The 12,440-nt window shown below is 41.0% G+C and overlaps 1 protein-coding gene across 2 annotated transcripts in view; it reads right to left on the reverse strand.

The window, feature by feature from the left end:
• Positions 1–12,440, reverse strand: part of nek7 (NIMA-related kinase 7) — a 70,113-nt gene that overhangs the window by 44,048 nt on the left and 13,625 nt on the right. For both annotated transcript variants that reach the window (XM_030049116.1, XM_030049115.1), the window contains exon 2: positions 2,392–2,479. In XM_030049116.1, coding sequence (XP_029904976.1) covers positions 2,392–2,451 — 60 coding nt within the window. In that variant the 5' untranslated portion in view covers positions 2,452–2,479. The remainder of the gene's footprint in view (positions 1–2,391; positions 2,480–12,440) is intronic.

Genomic DNA, 12,440 nt, shown 5'->3' on the forward strand with positions numbered 1-12,440 from the left:
AGATGTACTCGATGTGAGTGCAAAAACATGACGTAATATCACAAGTTCGATTTACTGCCAATAACCTATGCACAAAAAGTAGGCCTAGAATGAAAAACTGATTAAAACTGCTGAAAATAGATTGAAAAACAGTGAGAGAAATCATTAAGCTGTAACAACACCACATCATCAACTGCTGGGAAATCATTGGAAGACCTAGTGAGTGTGGGGGAGTGTGCCGCTTAAAACTCAAATTAATCATTAGAGCCTTTATCTGACTTTCTTTTGTGTGCAACCCAATTATCTTTAATTTTGCAATTACAAATCTTAGAATAAATTAACCCCCTTGGCAATTCTAGTGTTAATATTGCAGTGCCCTTGCATACACAAGAAAAACAACAACTGAGAACACAAGCCTATTTTTAGTGTAGTGCCTTTCTCCCTCACAAAAAACAGCCGTTTTCCACATTTACTCTGGGGCATATGGATGATCCTCTTTGTTAAAAGTCTATTCAATAGTTATGGAGGCAAAAACATCCTCCTAGAGAGAAATCAATGGGCTTGATGTTGGAGGGCGGTATTAAAATCCAACAATAACCACATTTGCAAAGAACAAACCCGAATCGTACTGAACCGAGAAAGGCACGCTGGGAGGTCAGGCTTTGCCAACCTCCAGAGCTCCAATCAATAGAAACAATTCAACACTCATCCATTCCTGCCTATCTTACACTCAGGCAACACTGGTCTGAACTTCTCTCAGCCAATGGACAACTGGACTAGGTGGCTCAACTTTGATGAAGCAGGAAAACAGGATAATAAAGAACAGATACAGATCAAACGAGGGGATGGAAAGCTGTAGAAGGGTGACAAATTAAAGGAAAGCTTTAAGTGATTGTGTGATCCAAGGCATGTTGAAAACAGGGCTCGGAGAACTCTATAATGAACTGGTGTGAATTATTTGTCATGGGCCAAGATCACTAAGCCCCTTAGAGGGCTAGGTACAAAAACATAATTACAAAGCCATTTTACCGTAACTATGGTTTCTTTACAAACAAGCTTTCTCTTACAACTCTAACCACTTTGACTAAAGGGTCATTAAATGATTTCTTTATAATAATGTAAACTATATGCCACAAACATTTTGGTTAGCAGAGCTAAACCTAAATCAACTCAGTCTGAAATTCAACAAAATTCCAACACCATGACTAAAACACCAAAATCATCAGAATAGTACTTGGCTGTCAAAAGCCATCCAAACAGCTTTAATGGGTGGTTAAGAAGCCATTATTCAACAACAAGTTTTAAATGCCATTTAGTTGACAGGTGTGGAAAATTCTGGTTAGATATCAGAATTACCGGTATCTGTTATATTTGATTGAAGTCTAGTGACTAAAATGGACATACAAAAAAAAAAAACCCAAAACAAAACAAAAAAAAAGGATTTACATTATTTTCACTTGTACCAAACCATTACACGACCACTGAAGCCATGTTTATGGTGGCACTATAAATCTACAAGAAGACAGGCACATTTGCATAGAAACCACACCATAAAGATGAACTAAAATGGTTCTTTACTTTTATGTAACTGGCCATCTAAGGTGTTGGGTGGAGCCGTCCCATGACAAAGGAATCCAAGTCCATTAAAAAGCCCTCGGCCCTGCTTCCAACTTGTTATGTATGTCTGAGGTTGTTTTACTGTATGGTGAGACTATAGGGATAGGTCATGATTTTTGAATTATCAAATAGTCACAAAATTTTATTTGTAATTTTACTTGTGTTCCCGAGTTTGGCTTGTTCAGTTCAGCTTACTTCCAAACAAGAGCACAATTGTTATAGCACAGTGACATGGGCTTGGTACTTGCTACTGTACAAGCATGTAAAGACAACAACAATCGTCAAAAGGTTCAGTGTCGAATCAGTTTGAGACAGAGGGGGCCTGTCAAAAGATCAACAATCAATGGCCATCTGTGTCATCAGAAGAAGTTTGATGTAAGGCTTCCCATTAGTTTGTCGAAGTAAGTGCAGGGGGAAAATTGCCAAATTGTTCCCTGTGAATATCGCATAGCATTTTTGCCTGAAATGCCCACGCATTACAAGGCATCACCATAAATCATGAACATATTCTCCCTTATTTATTAGCCTATAGAGTTATGTGGAAACAATTTAAAAGCAAGCATCCATCCCTTTTATTATATTTCAATAAACCACTCACTCCAGTCAAGGAGGTTAATATAGGAAATAAACTGTCTCACAATTGCAACTGAGGGGCTAGAGAAATAGAAATGGCTAGTGATTTGGCTGCAACTCTGAATGGTAGAAATACTGAGAGGGTGACAGGAAAATAGAGGTGAAGGAAGAGAGATGACAAAGGTGAGTGAGTGAGTGAGTGAGTGTGTGTGTGTAGCCTACCTGGGGTTGAAACACTGGTACGGCTGCTTGCTGTCCTTGAGGCTGTGTGTCCATATCCATGGTGTCAGGAGCTTGATCCTTTACACCCCTAACAAAGACACAAACACACACAACACACTCTGGTCAACCTACTCAAAGTTTACCATTAGACAGACCACTTCCATTAATCCTTGAGGGAAAAGTAAGACTAAACTCTTTGATAACACTGAACTGCAGCAAAAAGACAACCAAGACAATCCAAACAACAGTTCACTCAATGATGTTGCTTAGTAATGAACTGCAGAATGCTGGTTAATCCTGCCAATGTTGGTCGGTGTCCAGTTTCAGTAGAACCAGATCCTAGGTCATGACTGAAGATTCGATACTCTTTGTCTGAGCTCCTCTCAGGTTGCAGCGTGGTCCAGCTAACACAGACAGCAACACTGAACTGAACAAAAAACAGATAATGCCACTGTATATTTCCTTGGCATTCGTCCAGGGAAAATTTCCTGGGAATAACTGGTTATACAGACATTTAAACAGTTCCACTTCATTTTGTATTTTCTGAGGAAATATAGGTCACACAGAGGTGAGAGTGTTGAGTATGGGTGTATGCCATGGTGATGTATAATTGCATGTTCTGGCTTGTAGCCTCGAAGAAAGCTAATTGCAAAAGATACTCCACCAACAGTTGCTTGGCTTACCACCACACTTAAAACAGACAGTGCCATAATGTGAAATGTTACCTGAATGAATAATTTAAACAAATCTTTGCAGAAAAAAAAGTATGATGCAAAAATTATATTCACACGTGCAATTAGCTCATGATTCCAGAGTCTCTGCTCAACTCATGTTTGTGGGAAATACTTGAGCTGTGACAGATGCTCTGGGATCCCTTAAAATGCTTACAGTAATGTACAGAATATAGTAACATTACAAGTCTAACAATCAACATGTTTTTACACATAATTTAGTCAAGATACAGTGCATGCATAACACCTACCACGTGTCATGCACAAGAAAACACATAGGTAAAGAGGGGTGTATGCATGTATTCAACATATTAAATGAAGTAGATGAATCTGTGTGCACACATGCATACACGTATCTGCACATGAATGTGCACACACTAGAGGGTAGTGGAGGAAATGGAAATAGCTTAATGCAGGAAGACTATAATGAGCAGATGCTGCAGACAGAGTCAAGCAGAGAGGAAAATAAAAATACAGACATGCTCAAGCCCTCAGAAAGGAGACAAAAGGAATGGGCAAGTCTGTATGGTTGGCCATCAGATCCAGAGTCTGGTGCTGGAACTGTAATGATTCCACCACTATCTGTCGTCTCTTGGTCAGGGAACAATATCTCTCATTTACATGAATACATGCAAGCACACACAAACAGAAAAACAGACACACATGCAGTTTCTACACAAAAGGAGTGGGACACAACACACTTCACGGTGGTCATTTGCATGTTTTTCCATCGGAGTGACGGCCGTCTGTCCGTGTATCTGCCAGTCTGTCAACTCGTCTGTGTAGTACTAACTGTCTGTCGTCTCTGTCGCCTCTGACAAACAGACAGCGAGAGCTCAAGCCTCCCTGGCCAATTAAAAATCCCCTGTTACAATAGAGAGGAATGGCACTGAGCAACTGTCTCCCTGGTGATGTCATCAGTTCCATTCACTAAAGGTTAATAATGCTAATTAGACATCTGCATTAAATATATGCATGACTCTGTATGTGTATGTGTGGTGTGTGTGGCATGTCTGTACATGTGTGTGTGGCTTGGTGTTTTATTTGTGCATGTGCATGTATGTTTGTGTGCATGTGTGTGTGCGTCTAAGCACGCAAGCCTTTTGTCAATACTGTGGTTGTTTATTTTACATTAGTTCAGCTTTTCTTCTCAAGGTTCGCTGGCCTGCGTGTGGGCTTTGAAGATCATGAAAATAAGTGTTTGCACAGCATCATTTCTCCTGGGATTACATAGACTATATTGGGAATATTATTTTCTGAAATTTACATTAAAAGCTTGTTTCAAATAAGTTTAAAGCAATTCAAATGTAAAGGGGGCTTACAAATTATGAGAATTTAAAGCACCCAATGCTGGAGGCAAGAACGGCAACCTAGAAAAACATTGTTTAACATCCAATCCTGGATCCTTTGCTTGAAGGGCTTCATATTAGTTTTTAACTTTATAAACTCCAGTGAAGAAAAATCCTTTATCAGTGGCTATGTTTAGATGAGTAGCCCACCTATTAGCCAAGCTCTGGTTAAGGTCTTACTTGGATTAGGCAGTTTACATGCACCCATGACACCATTTGATTGGGTAGCCCTGTTACTAAGATAAACTCATAAACAAAATACTTTCATCTAACTGTGGTGTCCCATCCACAAAGACAACAATTGACCACCAATAAAGAATGAAAATCTTTACTGGCCAGCTACCTCCTTCCTCTCTGACTGAGATACTTCCACTACATTCAAGAGAAGTGATGATCCTACCGATTTCTTTATCCTCTTCTTGGTGTTTGTGACAAATAACCATGCAATTATAGTACATTATAGTATTAAAAAGTAGCTTGTCATGATCACCATGACATTAAATACAAGCAGTGATGTTAATGAAGCTATTAATTAATACATGAACATACATGTCTACACTGAATACATGGGGACACGTGCCTATGTGGTTGCATATGACTTTCTGGGTCATAGTAGTCTTAATATTATGGGATTATCAGTATCATTCATAAAAATCCGTTAATTCAGTCATTAGAGTAGCAATATGCGGCTCATACATAGCACTTTGGGTCCATGTAGTACAAGATACACCTTGACTGAGTTTAGATTCTCAGCCCTCAGAACAAACAACACTAAAACAATACGAGAGGTGGAATACATATTGAATTTCAAGGCTGATAATGTTAACCAATGACCAACTAACACCAATGGCTAAGATTACCTTTGTTGTGGCCAATACAAGTATGATAACATTACTTATGTGAAGAGTGAAGGATAACATTTTAGTTTGAACACCTAGGTTTTCCACAGTCAATACAATTTTTGTAAACAAACTGTAGTTAACACAAGGAAGGCCATTTTTTACTGATATGCTTCAACATATATTTATCTTTATCTCTCTTGATCTGCTAACAGGCAGAAAAGCAATGACTATAAATTCAAGAGAAAACCTTATCTGGCAAGAGAGCCCCCACATTAAACATGACACAGCATACAACACCCAACATGTAGTTCTTGTATAAAATAACAATGTCTAATGGTGAGAGCAAGTCAAATCATAAACAAATTAATTTAAAAAAGAAAGAAAGAAAACTTATGTTGTCAATGTTTTGATTAAAATGTGACAGCAAAGAGCCACCGAAGAATCGCAGATGTTGTAGGAAAAGGATCAACATTATCAAAGGGAATTATTGGCTGAAATTCCATTATGGGAACAACAAGTAAAAAAAAAAAAAAAAAAAAAAAGAATTGTAATTATCTGAACAATAACTAATTTAATTTTCTCATTTATCTGAGGGGGATATATCGGCCACTGATACATCCTGCATCCAAAAATTAAACTGATTTTGAAGAGTTTTGTAAGCTTTTCAAAATCAGATTCCAGTCCCTTGGTGTATTTGCACCTGTGTTCACATGTTCCATGAAGCTCTATTTGGACAGGATCTGGAAACATCCTAGATCTACATCTTTAAAGCCAGGTGTAAATGAGGCCTATTACCCAGCGCTGGAGCCAGAGGCTGGCTGGCTGGCTGGCTGGCTGGCTGGCTGGCTGGCTGTCGTGACATTTTCAGACCAGTACCAGGGGACTTTCTAGTCATCCACCCAGCCAGTATGCCTGCCTCTCTTCGTGATTCTTTGCACTTCAGCCTCCTGCGTTGTTAGATTGGGGCTGGCACCCTTTCTCCTCTCCCTGACCCTCTATGTTTCTGACTGCCTATGTGTCAAAATAACTAGGGGGCATCTGGGCGCCCTGTTGTTCAGCCACCTCCCACAACCCATGTTAACGAGATCAATTAAGACTGCCACATTAGATCAACACACACCGGGGAACACAGGACAATTACCAGCGCTAACTCAATCAGGAGGAGTAAACTAAGCAAGGTTACACTCTTCGGCCTCACACGCTCATGTCTCTTACAAATAAAGTTTGTAAAATGGTAAAAGCAAAACAAACTAGTCATGTTTCTCACAAGGAATGGGACAGCTTATATCTAAGTGTAATCAAAAGTAAAGGATAGCCCTAATAAATGCTATCGTTGTTATCCTTACAAAATTTCTCTCTTCTCTTCTGTCACAAACCCAGTTTTCAGCTACTTTTCTCATTTTCTCTGGCCTGCAAAAGGTCTTGCTCTCATCATAGGAAAGACTTTTTTTCTTCCACAACATTCAGTGGGTACAAACAGTAGTGGAAACTCCAGATACCAGCTCTGCTGCCTTTGTATCATGTGAAGGGGAGATGGCTGACTGGCTTGGCTCTTGGCAGCTATAGGGCAGCAGCAGCTAAAAGCGAAATCCCTGGCTATTCATAGATGCATGTATGGCAAAGCCCTGTTTAAAGCTCTGGCCCCAGACAGCTGGAAATATACAGCTGCCCAGACAGCCCAAGGGATCGGGTGCAACCCGGTTTCAGTATGCTGTGGAGAGAGAATCGATAAAGACCGAGGCAAAATATATAGACACACATTAAGTTAGGTCTGAATACCTAGTCCTATATCATTTTTTTGAAGCTATCAGAAAAAAAGGAGGGAAATGGATATTGGTTAGGGAGGTAACAAGAGTCCCATTTATCTCCCTGACATATTGATAGTTTCTTCCCTGTTGAGGAAAGCAAAAATAAATAAATACATAAATAAATAAACAAATAAACAAACAAACAAATAAATAAATGGAAACCAAAATTCCTGTCTAGACCACCAACCACTCAATGTAAACAAACATTGTTTTCTGAATGTGTTCCATCTAATGTGAGATTCTAGCCCCACAATCTCACAGCAGGCCCAATCACACATAACTAATTATATGATTGAGGGGGGAAGGGAAGAACAGAGATAGAAGGATGAAGAGATGGCTGTCCTGATGGCTCAGCAGTCTAAGGCTTTGTTCAGACTACAGGCAAATCAGATTTGTTTCTCAAATCAGATTTTTAAGACAGACTGTCCGCACTGTTATTTGCAAGTGATCAGATCAGATTTGTGTGTCCAGACATCACCAACCTATGTGCATAGGTTGCTGTGGTAACGATGCAGGCATGAGTAACTCTGTGCATTTTTCCAACACAGACACATGAGAAATTGAGATCCATCATCTCGCCCTCCAAACAACAGCTCTGTCAAGTCGACTGTTGTCCTCCAAACCGCTCTGTTAGTAGCAGCATGAATTTTGCTCAGCCACTCTGATGCACTTCCGTCACTCTGGATTTGACATTGCTGTTTGGTGTCGCACTGCAAGTCCCAAAAGTCACTTGCAAGTCAGTTTGCAATCCAAAGTGGTCAAAGAATCCAGAGTGTACCTCCAAATGTGGCCAATTTGCAAAAAAAAATTACATTTCATGTTTTTTTGTTTGTTTGTTTGCTTGTTTGTTGTATTTTTTTTTTTTTTTTTTGGCTGTGCAGACTTCTAAAATCAATCAATCTGGATAGAATCTGGATATGCCAAAAACAGATTTGGGCTGGCAGTCTGAACAAGCTGCATAGTGTGCCTGTAATGTTCTGGGTTCAAATTCTGCCTATGACTTATGTTGTATGTCTTCCTCTTGTATTTTCAGCTACATCTTTCCTGACTTTTGACACTTTTAATAAGACAAAAACAAATTACAAAAAATAACTTTAAAAAAGACAGAGAGATAGGAGAAGAAAAGAGAAGGACATATTAACAAGATGGTTGTGCAATTTCCAGTGAATAGATTTCTTTGTTCTATCCTACTTCAAGGACACACCTAATTTAATGATTTGCTAATATAAACAATGTTGCTTGTCTTTGCCAAAAATCTATCAATCTTTCTTTTTCCTCCTACTTGAACATGTCTTCGTCTCTGTTGGACTCCCAACTTACTCCCCCTCATTTAAACATTAATCCCAGATTTTTTTTTGCTTTCCTTGGACACAGGGTCTAAACATGACCTACAATTCCGTCCCAAAATTGTATGCCTGCCCAGGGAAGCACCAACACAGATCTGGACATAGTTGGACGGATTTAAAAACCATGTAATGCCATGTAACATGGAAGAAATAAGGACTAAAGCAGAAAGGGGCAGAAAGCAGTAGTGTAGAGCAGAGAGAAGAAAGCAGAGGAGCCAATAGTTATAGTGATTAGCCAAATGGTTGAAATTAATGTTTTCTGTATGAAGTCAAACTGATCACTCTGAATGTTGCAATGTAACAATTCAGTGCCAAATTGCACCAACAGGCCAAATTAAATTTAAGACCCAAAAGAGATCACAGCCATACCTTGCCATGTTTGAACCCAATTCTTGCAAAGGAAACAAGCATTCTCTCCATCTTCTAGGATGATACATATCCAGAGTCTGTTAACCACTTACTCTGCAGTGTAAAACAATTTCAGCAAGCACAAAAATGGAAAGAAAAGAAAGAGACTATTTGGCATGTACAAGAAATACTTCTTGTTTCTCTACTGCCACTGGACTGGATTTGGTTGGGTGGAGTGCATGTAAGTCATTTTCATTTTGCTCTAAATCTACAGTGTAGTAGTCTCCCCAGGAAAGTATTAACTAATGCGGTGATTTTAAGGCAACGTTCTCCACCAGTAATGCTACATTCTGGGGGTTTCAAAGGTCAGTCATTCTCTGCCCAGCCCACTGTGCCACCCGCACCACTAACCAAAGCCAGAACTGAACAGTGCTGGAGATATGGATTGACACTGACTGCCACCATGTCTGCTACTGCAGATCCTAGCTTTGAACAAAATAGCTTGAATGTGGTAAAAGCAAAACTTTTCAAATGTTCTGTGCATATTCATGACCCCTACAGGAACAGCTCTATTGACTTTGGTGTCCCCATGGCCTTTCCTCTAATGACATCGTCAAGCCAAACTCAGATCAATTAAGGTATGCAACCTCTTGTGTTTTGACCAACAGCACATATGTACTTCAAGAAATTATACTGAAATGTCCATACTAAAAAACAAATGAAAAAACAACAACAATAACAATAATAAAACAACACCGGGATGTCCAAATGAACCATTTTGGGTCATCAAGGATTCCACTACTCAATTACGCAACTATTTGACCACTGCCCATCACACAGGACAGAGTCGGACTCTGGACTCAGAAAGGTGGAGCAAAGAAGAATTTGGCAAAGCAGAGTGAAGTCAAGTGGGGTAAAACAGTGGGAGAGAGCAAATTTGAGCAGGGCAGAGCAGGGGCTGAGAGGGGCAGACACAGTCCCAAGAAGAATGGCGAGTGAGAAAAAAGGCAAAGTGAGGCTTGTTAGCCCTGATGTGTTGCTGGTCCTGAGAGACGATGTGGAGCTGTGCACCACAGAGGTTGGCACTGGCTTTAGCTCCTCTTTCATCCCTACTTCCTCCTCTCTGCATTATTCATTTAATACAGGAGAAGAAGAAAAACAAAGAGAGGGAGGCGATTAAAAAAAAGTGGATCAAGGCAAACTGGGAGGGAAGGAGGGGGGTTGAGGGGGTGAATGGGGAAGTGAAGGGGAAGGGTGCTGGAATTAAGCGGTCCTGAAGAGGAGAGTGCTAAATCAGCTCTAGATCCGAGGACAAAAAATACGAAGAGGGGCAGATGAGCCTGTGCTCCGAATGGGCCAAAGAACAACAGAGGAGAGAAGAGTGAGAGAGGGGGTGAAAAGAGTAGGAGAAAAAGAGGGGAGAAATTAAAAAAGGAAAGAGGGGAAAAAATAATGTGACACTATCCGGCATGGGTGTAGGATGTGAGGGAATCAAAGGCACCTTTGAGGAGCCAGAAGACGACAGTGAAAGTGCTAGAAGAGTGGTGTCCATGATTACAAGAAGTGGAGAAACCTTTGAGTCTGTGCTCATGAAAGCCCACCCCAGGCCTCGTCTGAAACCCCTGCTTGACTAGCAGCAGAGATACAGAAAGAGGAAAAAGAGGAAGAGAGGGAGAGAGATGCACTAATGATGGCGGGGTCCGGATACTACAGAAGCAGTGCACTCTCCAATTCATTTTAATCACTATTCAAAATCATTAGCGTAAATGTGCAAGCACGCTTGTGTTCATTGGACCACGAACCGAGAGAGAGAGAGAAAGAGTGGGAGAGACCACCAATTACACCTCAGAGAGGCAGCGTGTGACACATTCTTTGAGGTCTTTGAGTGAGAGGGTCCAAGACTAGATGGAATAGAAAATGGAGAGGGGAAACTTTATTGTCTCTCAATCTAAAAGAAAAAAGAAGAAAAAAAAACGGGAGATGAAGAAGAAACCTTTGAAAACGGGCTTTGCAAAACGAGCCAAACACACTACAGAGTCAAACCACTTAGAGGTTTCCATTCTATGAATCTGGCTACAAAAACATAAAGTTAATCAGGGAGCTGCTCAGCATGGGATTACAACAGTATCTCTACCAATCACACACAGGATCCAAACAACAACACCAACATCAAACAGGACTCATTATTCAACAGGAAGAACATGGTCCGTACTAATGGCTTGGTCTCCTTTAGGCTGTACAAAGGGTGCGCTTGGAGAGGGTGTGTGTCTTGTGTCTGAGTGTGTGGGGCAGCGGATGGGACAAATCAATGAATCTGATTAGGCCTAATGAGGCTTTTCAGGCTCTTCAAAATGAGGGAATGATGTGAAAAATAATGCAGAGGTAAGGTGTGCATTTGCAGACTGTTTATACAAAAACAAACAAAGAAAAAGTTCACTAACACTATGAAGACAATTAGATCTGTGAAGATTAGATCTGTGTGACATCTTTTCCATTTTCTACTTTGTGTGTGTGTGAAAGAGCCATCTTTGCACAGCTCAGACCTTCACCTTCTCTCTTGGAGAGAGCACAGTGAAATTATAAAAAGGGAATTAAGACAAAGAAACCGCTGAGGTCTTCGGGGACATGGCAAGGCCAGTGATCTATATTGCTGCTCGCCAACTATTTATAGCCCTCCTTTACATTTTTCACTTTCAGATTTTATAGGCTAATGATTATTTCACTGCAGAAGTAAATAGCACAGCACAAATAGACTGGGCTACATGTGAGGCCTAAGTTGATTTATTCCCCCACCAGTCCGCATAAACTAGCACAGTGCTCTGAGCCTGGTGTGCTGTGTGTGTATTTCATCCACTGTAGCAAATACAAAGCACATCTGCACTATCACCTGACCCTACACAGACAAGCAACCCCATTAACAACACTGGACTCTCCTCTGTCTTCATCTCTTCTGTGTGTGCGTGTGCGCGCGCCCGTGTGTGTGTGTGTGTGTGTGTGTGTGTGTACACCTGCACATTTGTATCCCCTCCTCTCTGTTTTCCTTTTGCATTACCAGCTCCTATCTATAGTAAAGATGTCCACCATTGAGAGAAGAACTCAAGCACATGCAGGTGTCAGCCTCTCTCCTCCCCTTTAGTCTCCTCCTCCCTCTCTTGTCCTCCATTCCTCCTCCTCCTCCTCCTCCTCCTCCTCCTCCTCTGCTCTGTTGCTCCTGTGTGTTGTCAATGCGAGCTGGCACGCGGCTAAAAGCCCAGGCCACCTCTTTGCTCTATTGTCCTGCCCACTCCACAGCAGCACTGATGACTCTCTTGTGGCAGGGGGTCTTTTGTTGCGTGCCTGTCACTTCAGCAGGTGCCTTACAGCAGAAGGCATGAGCCAGCCAGCCAGCCAGCCAGCCCGTGCTGCTTCGTTAGCGCCAAGCACCGTTTGATGTGCTCATTTCATCAGCCGGAGACGGCGGCCAAGGAGGATGCTAATAATCACTTGAAAAACAAAAACATTCCGCTTGGGCTTGTAAAAGATAAACTCCAATTTCAATGATAAAAGAGGAGTGACAGACAGCTATAGTACCGGTCGACAAAAGACCGTCAGCCACACTACCCCTCCATATTTTTTTTTTTTAAAT

The sequence above is a fragment of the Myripristis murdjan genome, chromosome 4, assembly GCF_902150065.1.
Source record: "Myripristis murdjan chromosome 4, fMyrMur1.1, whole genome shotgun sequence".
Classification (NCBI taxonomy): Eukaryota; Metazoa; Chordata; class Actinopteri; order Holocentriformes; family Holocentridae; genus Myripristis; species Myripristis murdjan.